The sequence below is a fragment of the Marmota monax genome, unplaced genomic scaffold (assembly GCF_021218885.2).
Source record: "Marmota monax isolate L192 unplaced genomic scaffold, Marmota_monax_Labrador192_F-V1.1 WCK01_AAM20220418_F8-fsc00081, whole genome shotgun sequence".
Classification (NCBI taxonomy): domain Eukaryota; kingdom Metazoa; phylum Chordata; class Mammalia; order Rodentia; family Sciuridae; genus Marmota; species Marmota monax.
In genome coordinates, this window is record NW_026695234.1 from 2,816,346 (window position 1) to 2,833,869 (window position 17,524).

Genomic DNA, 17,524 nt, shown 5'->3' on the forward strand with positions numbered 1-17,524 from the left:
CCTTTTTGATTCAGCCAGATGTGGTGGTGCACTGCTGTAATTCCAAAAATTCAGGAGGCTAAAGCAGGAGGATCACAAGTTCAAAGCCAGCCTTGGCAACTTAGCAAGACTCTGTCTTAAAATAAAAAATAAAAAGAGCTGGGATATAGCTCAGTGGTAAGTGCCCCAGGTTCAATCCCCAGTACTTAAAAAAAAAGATAATATATAGAATCAAATCAATATGTAGAATATTATAGAATGTACCTAAAGCAATGTTTAAAAAGAAATTTATAAAACTGGATGTTTATAATAAAAAAAGAAGAATGATCTCAAGTCAATGATCTAGGCCTAAGAAACTAGAAAGAGATGAGCAAATTAAACCCAAAACAAGAAGAAGGAAGGAACTAAGAAAGATATGAATAGAAATCAATGAAACTGAATGCAGAGAAAACCATGAAACCTGAAGTTGGTCTTTGAAAAGGTTAATAATTTGATAAACCTCTGATCAAAAAAAGATTGAAGGCCAATATTAGGACTAAAAGAGGGGACATCATTAAAGATCTTACACACATTGGGGCTAATAATAAGTGAATTTTATAAACAACTTCATATCTATAAATTCAATAACTAAGAAGGAAAAGAGCACAGCACTTCAAAGACACAAGCTACTAACACTCACTCAAGAAGAAACAAATAACATGACTCATGCTGTATCTATCAAATAAACAATTCATAATTTAAATCTCCAGCAAAGAAAATATCAGGCTCAAATAATTTCCTGATAAATTCTACAAAATATTTTAGAATGAAATAATAGTAATCCTATATAAGTTCTAGGAAAAAAGGAAAGAATGTTTACAAATTTATTCTATGAGGTCAGCAGTATCCTAATATTAAAACAAAACAAAGACATTATAAGAAAGGCAAATCATAGACCAATATCCCTTATGAATAGGCATAAAAATTCTTCACAAAATATTAGCAACTCAAATTCTCTTTAATTCATATATATATGTGTATATATATATATATATATGCGCGCACACGCGAGCGTGTGTGTGTGTGTGTGTGTGTGTAGTATTTACAATATAAGTCTAATACCAAGTAGGATTTATTCTGGGAATTCAAGGCTAGTTAAACATTAAAAAATTTAGTCAATTCAATTCACTATATAAAGAAATTGGTATGATATTTATGGAGAAAACTTTTGAGTAAATCTATTTTTGACTAACACCTATTCACAATTTTAAAAAGTAAATCTTGGAAACATTCTTAATCTAATAAAGCCCATGAACAAAAGACCCTACATATTTAGTGGTAAAAAGACTAAAATTCCTATGAAATCTCGGTGAACCCCGAATAGCCAACACAATTCTAAAAACGGAGAGAAAAAAAAAAACCCTGATGAATCATACTTCCTAACTTCAAAATGTATTACAAAGCCACAGTGATCAAAATAGTGTGGTACTAGCATATAGACAGACATATAGGTCAATGAACCAGAGTGCTCAGAAACAAGCTCTCATATTTGATAAGGGTGCCAAGAACATTGAATGAGGTGTTGGGAAAACTGTATACCCAGCTGCTTAAGAATGAAGATGGCCCCTGATCTGGCATCATATATTAAAATTACTCAAAATATACTGAAGACCTAAGACCCAAACTAAACAGCATTACCACATAAACCAGCCATTGCACTCCTGAGCATTTATCCCAGAGGAATGAAAACTTATGTTCACATAAAAACCTGTATGTGAATATTCATAGATTATTTTATTTGTAAAAACAAAAACTAAAATCCCAATACAGATGTTTTACAAATGCCCTCTATATGGTTAAATTATGGTTAAATGAACCTATACATACAAGAAAACATATAGAACTAAAACAAGCATGCGTGTACACACAAAGTATAAGCCAGAGAAATCAAACAGGATCAATTGTATCAACATTAAAATCCTGATTATGATATTGTATTAATGTTATAACTGGAGAAAGGGTACATGGGATCTTATATTTTACAAATGCATATAAATTTATAATTACATCAATAAAATCTCAACTAATAAAGGGCTACATATTATAAAGTTCCACTTACATGACTTTCTAGAAAAGTCAAAACTACAGGTACAGAAAAAAATTAGTGTTTGCCAGAGGACTGGAGTCCGATAGAAAGTTTAAGGAGTATGAGATTTTGGGAGATAGTTACTGTACTATCTGTCAAAATTCAGAAATATGAACTAAAAAGTATTTAAACAAAGAATATTACTAAAAGATAATCATTTAGCAAGGCTAGTCAAGATAAAAGGGAAAGGCAGAAATAAACATTATTAGAAATAAAAGAAGAAATAAATACTGATATAGCATATTTTTTCATTGGCAAGAATCTCTCAATAGGGAATGACATTGAAGATGTATTGTTAGATAAACTATAATAATTTAAAACTAGATGAAACAGTTAATTTAATAGGAAAATAAGAAATATAGCCATACCTGTGATACATGCCTGTAATCCCAGCAACTCGGGAGGCTGAGGCAAGAGGATCACAAGTTTGAGGCTGGCCTCAGCAACTTAGCGAGGCCCTAAGCAACTAAGTGAGACCCTGTCTCAAAAAATAAAGAGGGCTGGGAATGTGGCTCAGTGGGTAAGCACCGCTTGGTTCAATCCCCAGTACAAAAAGAAAAAAAGAAAAAAGAAATATATATATAAACAATAGGACATATGACAGAGGTGGCAATACAGAATACTGGTGAATGCAAATCATCCACATAGTGGGAAAGGGAGAACCTTCAGATCGTTATTTGAAACTATCAAAAAAAGTAAATTCCATCTGGCTCAGAGTCATCAATGTAAAATCTTTCAAAACCAAAAATTAAGAGATTATCTTAAATGATTTTTGGAAGGGAAAAGACTTCCTTTAAAAAGATACACTAAGAATAAGTAGGGCTGGGGCTGTAGCTCAGTGGTAGAGCACTTGCTTGCCTAGCACATGTGAGGCACTGGGTTCGAGCCTTAGCACCACAAATAAATAAATAAATAAATAAACGTATTGTGTCCAACTACAAGTAAAAATTTTTAAAAAAAAGAATAAATTATAAAAGATTGATAAATTTGACATCAAATTCTGACACTATTCAACACAATATGAAGTGAAAATACCAGACTGAAAAACTACAAAGGAAGAAATTATAATATATCTTGACAAAGAATTATAAAATCCTACTTTGAATTTAGTGGAGGTATAAAAAATACATTAAATTCTTACACTGGTTATTTTTTGGAGTAAGGAAAAAGACAGTAGAAGTCAAAAGGTACTTCAATTTTATCATTATAATGTTATTTCTATTTAATTAAAAATAACCTTGGAATGAATATAAATGTTCTTATTTTATTATTCTCAGTATTTTTCAATTTTTTTCTTTAATTCTAAAAAGCAAACAACAAAAAAGATAAAACTGGCTTTCTGCCATGGCCAAAACAAAAGTTTGGACAGCAAAGAAAATGTCCCCCAAAAGCACGATTTGGGAGGGCTGGTTGCCATTCTCTCTTTCCTTTGCAGGTACATTCGAATACTCATATATAACCCTAATCAAGATTAGGAAGGCTGCCTATCTTCTGCTGGGCTGGGAAAGTGGCAAGAAGTCAAAATGAAGTCCAAGGTCATTGGAATGACAAAGGCAGTAAGCAACAGGGAAAGCTAACATTTCAGAAGCTCTCCATAGTGCATCAAGGAGAATGCCCCTTTTGTTTCTCATCAGACTGGCAGCTGAATGTGAGGAGTGCTGTGTCACGGCCCTTGTCAGAGGATGATGGAGCCTGGCAACATGGAGACCCCCAGGAGATTCGTGTCCAGTGTAGGAATGTTCCTTTACAACAGCAGGTCTTCTGTCTGCAAGGAATATGAGGTAACGGACACAGCACACTAGGATTTCTCCAACATCCAAGACAAAATGAGCCTTCATTGAGGTGGTGTCCAAATACAGGCTGCAGCCCTGCTCTCACAATAACACAGATACAATCAGCTCTATTTAGAAAAGTCATTAGTCTTAAGCAGGAAAAAGCACACTCTCCATATTTCAAAAAGCACACCACTACTGACAATCAAGTAAGCATCTGAGGAATTCCTAATATAATCCTTGGCATCATAAAGAAGGATTTCCTAGGGACAAACAGAAAGTAAGGTACCAAATGAAAGTAAAGGCAAAGAAAGGCCTTTAAGAAACCTGTTTCTGGCTTTGTCACTTTGTCTCTGACAAGAGGATTTTTTCTATTCCATTCAACAATTGTTTATTAAAGCTATACTTCTTAAAACTCCTCTTTATGAAAAGCAAAATTTTGAAGTCTGAAAAAATAGACACCCCAAATCAATGTATTTACTCTATCCCACTGTTCTCAAAACACAAAGAAATCATCAAGCACTCAAAGATACATGATATGCTGATTTCTCAAACAAAAGTTGTATCCTTTTTTTACTTTTCTCTCTTGAAATTAAACACAGAAGGACTGTGTATTAGTGGAGTACTAAAGAAGCTATTTAAATTCCATCTCTTAGAAGAAATGAAGAGATAAAGCTAACACAAAATCAAGGAAAAACTGATAAATAAAGGCAGTGTGGACAGACATATGATACAGGGCAAGGCAAAAATAATAAACATGTACCAGAACCATAAACGTGAAGGTTTCTTCGTCTCTAAATGATGTTTATATACCCCTAGAGAAATCCAGGCTATAAACATCAGAAAACAAGTAGACCTGCATGTGTTTTCTGAGGACTACTTCCAATTCAATAGTAATAGAAATTCACTCCTACTGTATACCTCTCTAAAAAGACATGAGAAACCTCCAACACACACATCCTCCTTTAAAGTCTCAGTTCTTGACTAGGACTATGGGTCGCTCTCAGCCTCTCCTTCTACATACAAACCAAAATCCCCTCTTGTGGATTTTCTTCCCCACTTGAAATTTTTAACAAAAGACAAGAAAAAGTCTTCCTCTGCCCATATGGCATGCCAAAATATTTAATAGTCTGAGCTGGTGCCTACCTTCCTCCCCAACATTATCTGCCATTACTTTCCACTTCAAATTGCTACAGATGACTACACATGAAGAGTTATTTCATCCTTCTGCACCTTTATTTCTCAAGTACTCACATCTGTCCAGAATATTCTCTCCTCACCTTTACCAGATTAACTCAATCATTTTCTAGGAAAGAATCTTCTTCCAGCAGACCTAAGTCCCCCTCCTTCATGATCCTGGAACATAACACAAATATTCAGTGTTCATACTGAACTCTGCTATACATCAGGCCCTGCTCTAAGCCCCAGGTAGAGAGTGAGGTATTGAACAGCAACAACCCCTACTTCTGCAGAGCTTACAGACAATATACCAGAAACATAAGTCAAGCCTGACTTAGATAATAATAAGAAATGTAAAAGTAGTTTAAGAAAATTATAGGAGATAGGGTATGCTATGTTTAGATAGGGTGGACAGAGACCAAATCTCTAATAATGTGTCTCTGAGGGGGAGAAACTTGGAGCATTCCAAAAGGGGGTGGGGGGAGAAGCCTAAGCAGGACATGTGCTTGATACATCTGAGGAGCAGCAGGAAAGGGTTTGTTAAATATTATATAAATCTGAGCTGAGCGTGCGGGCCCACACCTGTAATCCCAGTGCCTTGGGAGGCTGAGGCAGGAGGATAGCAAGTTCAAACCCAGCCTCAGCAACTTAGCAAGGCCCTAAACAACTCAGTGAGACCCTGTCTCAAAATAAAAATGTGAAAAGGGCTGGGGATACGGCTCGGTGGTTAAGGAAGATGAAGGAAGACTTGCAGAAGAGCAGGTCGGTAGCGGAGCATTGGGTAAAGAAGGGTACCAAAAGTCAAAGTATGATTTTAGACACAATGGGTTTAAACACTCATGTGGTAATGTTGAGTAGGCAGTTGGCAATATTAGTCTGGAATTTTTAGGTAGGTCAAGGCTGGCGGTATAAATTTGGCAATTATTAGAATACAGAAGGCATTTAAAGCCACAGGATTGGCTAAACACACGTGAAGGATAACTACAGAAGATAAGAGGTCCAGAAACGAAGGCTGGGGTAACTCCACCTTTAGAGGCTGGAAGCTGAAGAATACCCAGCAAAGGAGAATACCACTAGCTCAGCCCAGATGGCAGGCCTCTTGAGAGCAGACACTGCTGTTCTGTCCTTTCATCTCCGGCATCTGGCTCAGCACCTCATGGTTTACAGCAGGTATTCAGTGAGTAAATTAAACTCTCCTCTGAAACCCAGTTAGAATACAGAGTTATTTCCTAGAAGTTCTCCTAGTAAAGCATAAGGCTCTAATAATTGAAATATTACCAACTCAGCAAGGACATCTTTTCAACCACCTGCAGCACACGCTGAATTTATTGTAAAACAGCACACCACTGCTACACAAGCCAATAAAAGACAGCACAGCAAGCCTTTGAAAGCAAGAGCCTATTGCCTGGAAAAGGAAACACTATGATATCCAAAGGCCAAGAATCAGAAAACATAGACTTTTCATCTTTGGTTGTTTTACAAAATAAGTAAACATGAAATATATGGCTGATTGTTCAGTTTGGGGGTTAGTCCCTATTATCAAAAGCAGCAACAGTAGGGAGGCTAAAGAGCACCACTTATCAGAAAGCAATAACAAGGTCATTGAGCACCTGTAAGAAACTCTAAAGCTCTTATAAGACACACTGAAACCACCCCCCCATATATATATACATATAATCTCCCTTCAGTCCCCCAAACATTTTATTCTGAGATAGGAAAACAGAATATGTAAATCTCTGGATCATTCTTAAAAGACTTCCACTGGCAAAATGACTAATCTCATAGAAACAGATGTGAATAATCCAACTGACTCACAGAATAATTCTGTTACCACAAAGGACATTTAGCTGAGCATAATGACTCTTTTATTCATGCCCTCAAAGATGTTTTGAGTAACTTTTTTTTTTACGTACATCTAAGTAGAGCTATTTCATGTTTAACAGGCACAAGATAGGAAAGAGAGAAAGAGGAAAAGTTCATGAAATCAAAAGAAGGGAAGGATGTTGTAGAAGTTAGTACTTACAGGAAAATTGAGTCAAACATTGATTTTAAAAAGAAAATCCATGGTCAAGTGAAAAGAAATGTTTCCTCCAAAATTAACAGAAACCTCCATACTTCCTAGAAACTGGAGCTGAAATGTGATTCTGTATGAGACACTGAATTACTTAAAGAGTCAAATTTCTACCTTTTACGGACTATGTACTGTGCTATTCATTATTTATTAGTATGTTAGGGAAAGATTATGCATATAATTTGGAAGACAAATAATAAGCATAGTACTAATACTCTGTTTAGATATCACTATTCTTAATTCACAATGAATATGTTTTAATAAAATTCTTGAGTTCTTATTCATCACTTATTATTGTCATAGCATGAATGCTGTTATAGTTCCTTTAAAGTGCCTTACACAGTTCCTGGAACATCACAAGAGTTTGAAAAATATTTGATGGGCAAATGGATAATTCTACCAAGAGACTTATATGAAAAATCACTAGAGAATAGGTACTGTAGTAGATAGATGTCAACTTTGCCTATCTGGCATCTGAATGCCCTTCTGATTGAGGTAGAAAAATCCAAAATACATGAGATGTAGGAACCTGAAAAGAATTCAAAAACTGAAGAGTAGATATTTTCTTTCTCTATTCCCTGAAAGCAAGAACATGGGAAAATGACACAAACCTGGAGTTTTAAATCTTTCAGAGAAGCAAAAGGTACAAGGTCTAACCAAGATTGTTACCAACAGATAAAGAACCAAGAATTCAAAGGCATGACTACAAACGTCTGAAGGCCATGAAGTCCAGCAGCTTGCTAGTGACTAACTAATGATCAATATCAGAAGCATATTATTCATAAAGTGAAATACAGAAATCTTGGCTGTGCCTTGCTTCCATCAATACTGCCAAGGCTTAATACCTCAATCTTGTCAATTCTGTAAGCTACACAGTATTTATTATTCTTTTATCAAATTTCTATCCTATTTAAGTTGGCCAAAGTTGATTTCTGTTGTTTGTATTAAGAAATTGGTATGAGGGAGTGGATTATAGGCAAGAGACCCTCAGGTGATTAAGGGCAACTTGGAACTGGCTTCTGGCCTAGAAAGGGCTACTAGTGTTCATGGGAAGACCTTCTGCAAGTCTTTGACATGGAGTAGTAAAATAACTAATCATCATCTGTGGTCATGTGCATGTGACTGATAAAGTGCTGCCAAGAATGAAGGGCATAAAGAATTTAAGACTACGAGGCACAGCACCTGCCATTCCATGGGTACAAGATAGTTTAAATAAAAGAAATTAAGGTCAAAATCCTATATATTAGGCCTAAGGCACAGACTAAAACCTGGGTAGTATTAAGAAAAGGATCCTTTTTCTCTTATAACAGAGTTGAAGCAGTCATAAAAAAAAATGCACAAGGTCTGATGCTCCAAGTTACTGATTCAAATCAGTTAAATCCACATTGAGACTCTTATATGAAAGTTGGAACATTGAGCATTAGTTAGAAAAGAGAAAAGAGAGAGAACTGAAATGGAGGTACATAGGAAGATTATTACTTGGGAGTACCCTGAATCCTCATTTAGGTCTTTTTGCTAGCAGGGTAGCCACCCTCTTTTGTCTGATGAAGCTGTACCTCTCTTGCTTGAAAAAGCAGTAAAATTCCCTGTGTGAAGGAATTCCATTGCAAAAGTAAACTAATTCCCTATTTGCTTCACTGTTCCTCACATATATTCTGCTTCCCTAACATCAGATAACAGCATGTTCTATGGGCTTAATTATAAAAACACCAAAAGAATTACAAGACATTGGCTATTTATATGGTCAAACACACTGGAAATAAGTACAGAAGTAGATTCTGAGTGATGTAGACTAGCAAGGAAAAGCAATTTTAGTTCTACCTGTTTGTTGAGATTCTGAATGCAAAAGTTGTTTTCAGTAGCTGAGGTATTAGATGATCAAAATCAGACTCCATGATGTTCTATGCTAAAGGAAGTTGAGATACCTATTATAATTTAGATCCAGAATGTTCCCCAAAGACTCATGTGTTAAAGGCTTGGTCTCCAGCTGGTGGTACTACTGAGAAGTGATAGACACTTTAGAAGGTGAGGCCTAGTTGGAGAAGTAGGTCTCTGGGAGAGTGTCCTTGAAGGGTATATTTTGTATCTGTCCCCTTCCTCTAATTCTTTGCTTCCCAGCACCATGAAGTGAGTGGTTTTGTTCCATCTGCTGTTATGTTCTGCTTCACCAGAGGAGCTCCAGACACAATGTAAAATAAATATTTTCATCCTAACTATTTTCTCACAGCAACAGAAAGCTAATTAATACACTGCCTAAGCCTCATTCTTAATTCTGCCTAATAATTCTTTCAGGTTACTAATTAATATCCAATATCCTTTCAATAAAATTTTCTCTAGATTAAAGTTAATCAAACGTGGTTTCTATGACTTGCATTCAAGAACACCAACTAGTATAGAGGCATAAATGCACTTCATGATAATTACACTATCAGGAACGAAAACAATTCTCTTTTTATATCTTTATTATAACAGACTGGAAGTTAAAAAACTATAAGGATTAATGCTCAAAGCCAGAATACTATTTCTTCCATTAATATCTTAGGATGAACCAAATTCAACTATAGATGTTAGACCATTTTTTAACCTAATTTTTTTCACATGGTTTAATATGTTGACATTGCATTGAAAGATACAGTAATGCAGGACAACTGCATTCCGCGGTTTCCCTATTGTATTACATTCCTTTTTATCCATACATATTTCCTAGTGCATGGCTGTGCTATTAATCTTTAAAAGTTTCCTTTAAGATTTTTACTTAATTTGTCTAATTCTTTTCAATGTTTAGACTTTAAAACACTATTAATAATATCACAAAATCTTTTTACACAGAACTGGCTGAGCCTTACAGAAATATCAATCCCCTTAAAATCTCTATAAATAAAATATTTTTATTCAACATATCTGTTTGGGGAACAAACAGTTATGTTGAATAAAAATGAATGAGAATCATAGATGTTTGTAGCCAGAAGGTCCAATTAATTTGACTCATATTCAGCCCTAAATTCTATACAGTTAGTCTGAAACTCCTCTTGTCAAATAGGTATTCATATTAAAGTCATTAAGAAAAGTAAGTAACTTTTTTAATAACCGATTTTTGTTACCAAGACCTAGAAACTTAATTTTGAAGATATTTTTTCCTAGATATTTGCTTATATCACATCTGCTATACTGTCTTTTACCTGAACAGAGTATTAAAAGTAGTTCTTCACCAAACAATAGATATCAGCTCTTTATATACTTGACAGTATTTACTAATGTAGCCCTGAGCATTTCTTTTCATTTCTCTTCAACCATCCTAATTCCTTTAATATTTCCTTAAGAGTCTATTTTCCAGTGCTTTTCTCATATTCCATGAAGCTACTATACATCTGCCAAATCTTCTAAACTTCGTAACTTAGTATATCCTACAAACAAATGAAATATAAATGAAGAAATCAATTTTGGTGTAGGTGAAAATGTGCCCCTGTATTAAACGAACTGATGCAGAGGAATAAAGGCATGCAGGGTAATTATACCATCAGGGACAGAAAACAATTCTCTATGTATTTCTTCTTCTTATAACAGACTGGAAGTATGGAGTAGGAACCAATGAATTTGTCAAATGCTTACCCAATCATCCTTATCACATATGCAAGGCTAAAACAAATATACTGTACAAATGAGATAAAACTGGTTTGCTTTTATGTTTCTTCCTCTTTAAAAAAACAAAAAACAACAACAACAAAAAATATCACTGCAGTACTTTAAGAAGAAGTCAATCACAAATTATCTGATTTTGCCCTAAAACAATAGTTCTTAAGTTGCTCAACCTCTTAAGTGTTTTGCTATCCTGATTAGAGCCCCTTTTTACCTGAATGGCACTTCTTCCTGTGGAACATCCACATAATAGCGAATAAAAAATCTCTCAGAGTCTTCTCGTTCACCATCAGTAACAACACTGCCATTAAGTTTGGAAACTGATGGCAATCTGTAAGTGAAAACCAAAAAGACATTTTAAAACACTAAAAACATTTAGCTTTAGAAATAAAATAATTGGTATGAGGCCCAGTCTCATTCTTTTAAAAGGACACATTTGGTGTAGTTTTGCTTGTATGTAAATACCAACATAAACTAAAGTCATAAAAAAGGGCCAAAAAATCTAGTCTGATTTTTGGATGAGATATTAACCTTTCATAATCCTACCTCATCTTTCAAGTAAGACTTTAGGGAACACTGTCCAATTTAAACCACATATGTCATTTTCAATTCTCTAGTAGCCACATTTTTTTAAGTAAAGATAAAATAGGTGTAATTAATTTTAATAGTATATTTTATTGATCCAACATATCCAGAATACAATCACTTCAACATGTACTCAAGGTTACAAAATAATTAATGAGCTATTTTATATTCTTTTATTCATATAAATTATTTGAAATCCAGTATCTATTTTACACCCATAACACTCTTTGTGTTAATATGGCAGCCACTTGCCAAGTGTGTCTGTGAACACTTGAAACATGTCTGTCTGAATTTTACACCTATAGGTGTAAAATTTTACACCATATTAAATAGTACTGGTCTGGAGAAGAGTTAGTACAATATGGCTATATAATTCAGGAATTAATTTATTATATTTTCAAAAGATTGCATAAAGAAAATAAAGCATAGAGTCTTCTTCAAGACTTGCTCCTCTTTAAAGAAAAATACGCTGACATTTCTTTCTTCAGAAGATACTAATATGTATGTTAAAAACTGTAAAGCAGGAGGTTCTGTGGGGCATTAGTCGGTCAGAAAGATCAATATCCTGTTTAAAGAACCACTCTTCTTTAGGGAACCTTAAAGCCTACTGTTTCTCTTTCAAAACTACCATGTGCAGTGCACAAAGAGAATAAAGCAAAGCTCCATGGTCCCTTCCATTTCAGCCAAAATTTTATTTCTTCTGAAGGTTCATAAAAAAAATACACACTTGTGGGAAATTCCAGTAGTCTTTGAGGCAGTGTCTGAGACAAGAAATGCAGGGGAGTCAGAGGAAGAAGATAATAATGATGGTAATCATACTTACGTAAATATATATTCAAGAAGAAAATACAGCTGCTGCTGAATAGCTCAATTTCCAGGTATTTGCACTTTAAGTAACCACTAGGTTAACAGAGAAAATGAGGACAACTATAATAGAAATGATTCCCCATCATACAGACTTTTACTTTGTGACCCAAAAGAGGACTTCAAATATTCTAGTATTGAAAAGCATAAAAAATAGAAAGATTTGTGAGGAAATTTTTCAGTGGCCTCAGCAGGATAACTGCATTCCGTGGTTTCTCCATTGTATTACATTCCTTTTTATCCAAGACTGGAAGCTACAGAAGCAGCTCCTTTAGGCACAGTCTGCTCAAGAGACGGATAAATTCACAAGGCACTATCCCCAATTAGTGCACCATCTCTTTAATGAAACAATAAGGCCCTGTGAAAAGAAGGCAAAAGAAATCAGGACAACAGACCTGGCTATTACCAATTTCCTGCGCTCCTCGGTGGTATATGGCTGCAGAAGAGGAATTCCTAACAATCTCACTTCTTCAAGTTTGGGGAATGAATTTAGTTTGTCTATGTCTTCCCAAGACTGCAAACCTAATTCAAGAAAGATATTGTTTAAGTTAATCCAGAAAAGAACACAAATAAGAAGATAAACATAAAAAGAAAGCATTTCTATTAATAATTTATGAAATGTTAAGAACATCATAAATTGGAGAGCCTGCAATTTTTCCCTATCCAATACAGTAAGATACCATAAAAACTTCCCCAGTCTTTGTGATCTCAGTGGTCAAGGACTGACAGCCCTGTTCTTCAACATCCTTTTGTCTTCTGATTCTATCAAAATGGCTTATATAATCAGGGTCACAGGTAATTTCAATAAACAGGATGCCATGATTACATAATTTTTTTAAAAAAAGTGACATTACCAACTCATTTTACTTTACAGATTCATGGATCAGAAGTAATGTTGTCATTCTTACATTTTTACCTGAAAAATTCTGAAAATGGGATAAGGTCAAAAAAAAAAGGAAACTAAAGGGGAAATAGATACAACACATTATTAAACAAACAAACAAACAAAAAAAGCAAGAAACCTGAATCTGTGAATATGGAGAACATGCAACACATTAAGATTTTTTTAGCCCTAAAATGAAACTGCCTCTTTCATTGAGAGCAAATGTATCATCCAAGATAATATTTGATTTCCAAGTCAGGCAGGACTTCCAAATAGAAAAAATATTCCTGTGATAATGAAGTGGTCAATTTTACAATATAGGATAATCATTTCAGAGAACAAAAAAGTCCCTTCCTATTTCTGATGACCATCTGTAAAGGTAAAGACAGAGGAATAACTTAGGAGGACTCTGGAACAAACTATCCCAAGTCACAACTGTCCTCTTCACTGATAATGGCATTTCCACCCAGAAGGAAGAATAGAGTTAGAGCAAGGTGTGTCGAACTGTAAAGTGAATAGCTTCCTTGTACAAAATACTGGCCATTCAAATTTATTTCCTATCCAGTACCTACATGGTGAATTGAAATAAGTTTGTGGGTTGTTTTTTTTTTTTTTTGTTCTTGTTGTTGTGTTATAGGTTACTTGTTTAATAAATAGGATGAAAAATAATGTCATAAGAATAAGAAGAGAAGTCAGATTGGGAGGACTTTTTTTTCTTTTTTCAAAAGACACTTCCGATAAAGGACTGCTAGGCAAAATATATAAAGAACTCAACAATAAGAAAATGAAAAACCCAACTAAAAATGCATAAAATACCTAAAAAGATGACAAGTAAGAATATGAAAATATGTTCACTATCATGTTATTAAAAGGATTTCAAATTAAAACAATGAGATACCACAGTACACCTGTTACAATGGTCAAAATTCAGAACACTGACAATACCAAACATTGGCAAGATATACAGCAACAGGAACTCTCATTCATTGCCAGAGGGAATACAAAATGACATAGCCACTTTGGAAGACAGTTTGGCAGGGTTTTTTTAGAACTAAATGTACTCTTACCATATGATCCAGCAATCATGCCCTTAGTATTTACCCAAACAAGTAGAAAACTTATGTCACACAAAAACCTGCACATACATACTTAGAGCAGCTTTCCTTTAACTGTCAAAACTCAAAAGTAACCAAGATATCCTTCAGAAGATGATAGATAAACTGAGGTACATCAGAAAATAGAGTATTGTTCAACAATAAAAAGAAATGAGCTATCAAGTCATGAAAACACATGAAGGATTTAAATGCATATTACTAAGTCCAAGAAGTTAATCTAAAAAGGCTACTACTGCATGATTACAAATATATGACCCTTTAGAAATGGCAAAATGCTGGAGATAGTAAAAAGATCAATTTTCCAGTTAGGGGTTATAAATAGAGCAGAGGGAATTTAAGGCAGTGAAACTGTTCAGTAAAATACACAATGGTAGATATGTGTTATTATACATTTGTATAATAATATACACCAAGAGTGAACCCTAATGCCAACTATGGATTTAGATAATGATGTATCAGTGTAAGTTCACGGACTGAAATACTACAAATTAATACTTTGGTGTTTGATGTTGATAGTGAGGAAGATTGTGAGTATGTGAGAACTCTGTAATTTTCTATCAATTTTGCTGTAAATCTAAAATTGTTCATAAAAATTAAGTCTATTAATTAAAAAAGAAATAGGCTAGGGCTGCGGTTGTAGTGCAGTGGAGGAGCACCTGTCTAGCATTCGTGAGGCACTGGGTTCGGTCCTCAGCCCCACATAAAAGTAAATAAATAAAATAAAGGTATTGCGTCCATCTACAACTAAAAAATATTTTTTAAAAAAGACATAGGCTAAATATATCCATTTCTATAATACATAGGATCCAATAGTAATACACTGACAATTACAGATCATAAGGAAGGGAGCATTTGAAAAGGCATAGTAGGTAAAATTCCATACCCTAAGCCCAAATAAATGATCTAGTTTATAATTCTTTTTACTCAGTCTTTTACTAACCAATTCATCAATTTTATTTAACCCCTTTCATAGCATGACCTCTTTAATGTATAAAATATAAATTACTAATATAATGCTAGGCCACTTAATATTTACCAGAACATTTATGAAAATGAATGTCTTAAATTTAGTCAATCAACAGGCAACCTGCATGTCATGTTGAAAATTCATCCTATAAAAAGGTAGAGCTATGACTGAAAAAAATACACTTTCATTGCATTTTATGCATAAGCTCAGATCAATTTGCATATAGAATGAGAACAAGCCTGTACCTCACCTGACTTGTGGAGGCTGATGGATCGCAGATTAGGAAACAACCTGGCCAATGAATCATCGGGCTCCTCAATAGCATTCAAATGATTGTTGGCCAGGACAAGGGTATCCAGTGATGGAAACATCACTCCCAATTTGCGTATTTCAGTCCAGTCTTGGAGGTTATTGTCTGTTATATGTAGGAGCTTAAGAGAATGACAGCAAATAGAAGAACAAGACACTGTTTCATAGTCATTAAGGCACAGGAAGAGCTCCTCCAAACTGCAAAGAGAAAAGGAAATATTTCATTGTTTAAAGCAATTTCATTTCTACCTAATGCCTATTTTTATTCATTCAATAAATAAATGAGTGCCTAGTACATGTGATACTCTGGTAGTTATAATAGAGAAAATACAAAGATGTCTTCTTGAAGCTCAATACCCTGTATAGCTAGGAAGACAAAACCTAAAATATGTAAAACAGAATGATATAAGTTAGTACCAAGTTAATTTTGTGCTTAAAAAATTAAATGCTAAATTAAGCAGCACTAATTGCATAGAGATTGATACAGAAATGAAGTTGAAATTTTAGTTGGAATAACCAGGGAAGAATGTATGGCCTTGAAAGAGAGGTGGACTTGTATAAGTTTAGAGGAGATAAAAGGAAATTCCAAAAACAACATAAAAATATTTAAAATTGAAAATGATAACAACTATTGAATCTCTGTCCTGTATCAGGCCCTGTATCAGGAACATTATAGATTTTATTTCATTTCTGTTTCTGTAAGGTAAAAATAATTATGCCCACTTTACAGACCAGGAAACTGAGCTCAACAAAGTTAAGTAGCCTATCAAAGGTCACCTGATTATTAAGTGGAATGGGATTTAAAAGCTCATTCAGTACCATGCTGGAAGATGGATGCAGTGAGGAAACCAATCTCATTAGAATGACAATGACAAAATAAAACACAGTAAGTAGTATGAGATTCTGAAGGGCTTTGATAATTTCCATATTTAGCCAAAGAAACTGTATTTCTTTAGACTACATCTTTTGCAAACTTATAAGCATAAACAAAGATAGACACAAACAAAAAATAAAACATTTCTAAACTGACAAACAAAAGTATAATTTCTTTCTTAAATTTTTGAAAAGAATAGCAGGTCAATTTCTCATCATTTAATCATCTAAATGCTAATGTATTTTCTATGGTTTTCTTTTTCCTCCCAACAAAAAGGACTAAGGCAAAAATTTTTAAATCGGGTAATCAGAAGATTAAAATGGAGAAAGGCTGAGCTGATTTAGAAGTGATAAGTGCTTCTCAGGGGTATTTTCTAGCCAAAGGATGACATATCCCATGTCTTGGTGCTATTCAACACTGAACAAGTATTCAACTGGAAATGCTACCAGATTACCCTCACACCCTTTTCTAATTACTTAATTTTTCTAACCTCTTTCTCCATTCAATCTACAGATCTAGTATTTCTGAGACAGGAGATCAGCAGTAATTCTATGTACTAACACAGATGGAAACATAGCTCCCTGTCCACCATGCTCTCAGGTCTTACTCTGGTAACTCCTGTAGGATTGTGTGGACTGTCTCCCATGAAGCTTTGCTGTTGTTGAGGACAAGTTTGCGAACCCCAGAGAAGGACCCAGCACATGTTCTTTCTAAAACTGACAAATTCAGAGGGTTGGAACTCAGGTTTAGAAACTCCAACTGGGGAACATTTGACACAATTTTACTGACCTAGAGAAAGAGAAAAAAAGAAAGGCATATCAGGTGGTAATCAGAGCTTTTAAACAGCAATCACACTCAAGAAGGCCTAAATGAGAGGGTCCCCAGGCAAAGGGCCATTTACCTCAGGGATCCTACTTAGTGATGGTACCCACAGATCAGCATAAGTGATTTCAACAAATCTTGGCAAACAATTTAATCTCATCCTATGAAATAGTAGCCTACACACACAATGGCACAAAACAAAGATTTCCTATGTCGCCATTAGCAAGGTCTCTGACTCTGTTCTATAATGATGTACTCTTTGAGAAAAAGATAAAAAGATAGTTTAGATGACATTCTAGGCCATAAATTTTTAAAGAGTTGAGAATGGATCATGCAATTGTCT

The 17,524-nt window shown here is 34.6% G+C and overlaps 1 protein-coding gene across 2 annotated transcripts in view; it reads right to left on the minus strand.

Annotated features, from left to right (window-relative positions):
• Nucleotides 1-17,524, minus strand: part of LOC124088837 (tubulin-specific chaperone cofactor E-like protein) — a 138,646-nt gene that overhangs the window by 94,451 nt on the left and 26,671 nt on the right. For both annotated transcript variants that reach the window (XM_058577094.1, XM_046438612.2), the window contains exons 4-7: nt 16,967-17,148; nt 15,427-15,683; nt 12,607-12,733; nt 10,977-11,093 (exon numbers count right to left, since the gene is read on the minus strand). In XM_058577094.1, the coding sequence (XP_058433077.1) occupies nt 10,977-11,093; nt 12,607-12,733; nt 15,427-15,683; nt 16,967-17,148 (683 nt within the window). The remainder of the gene's footprint in view (nt 1-10,976; nt 11,094-12,606; nt 12,734-15,426; nt 15,684-16,966; nt 17,149-17,524) is intronic.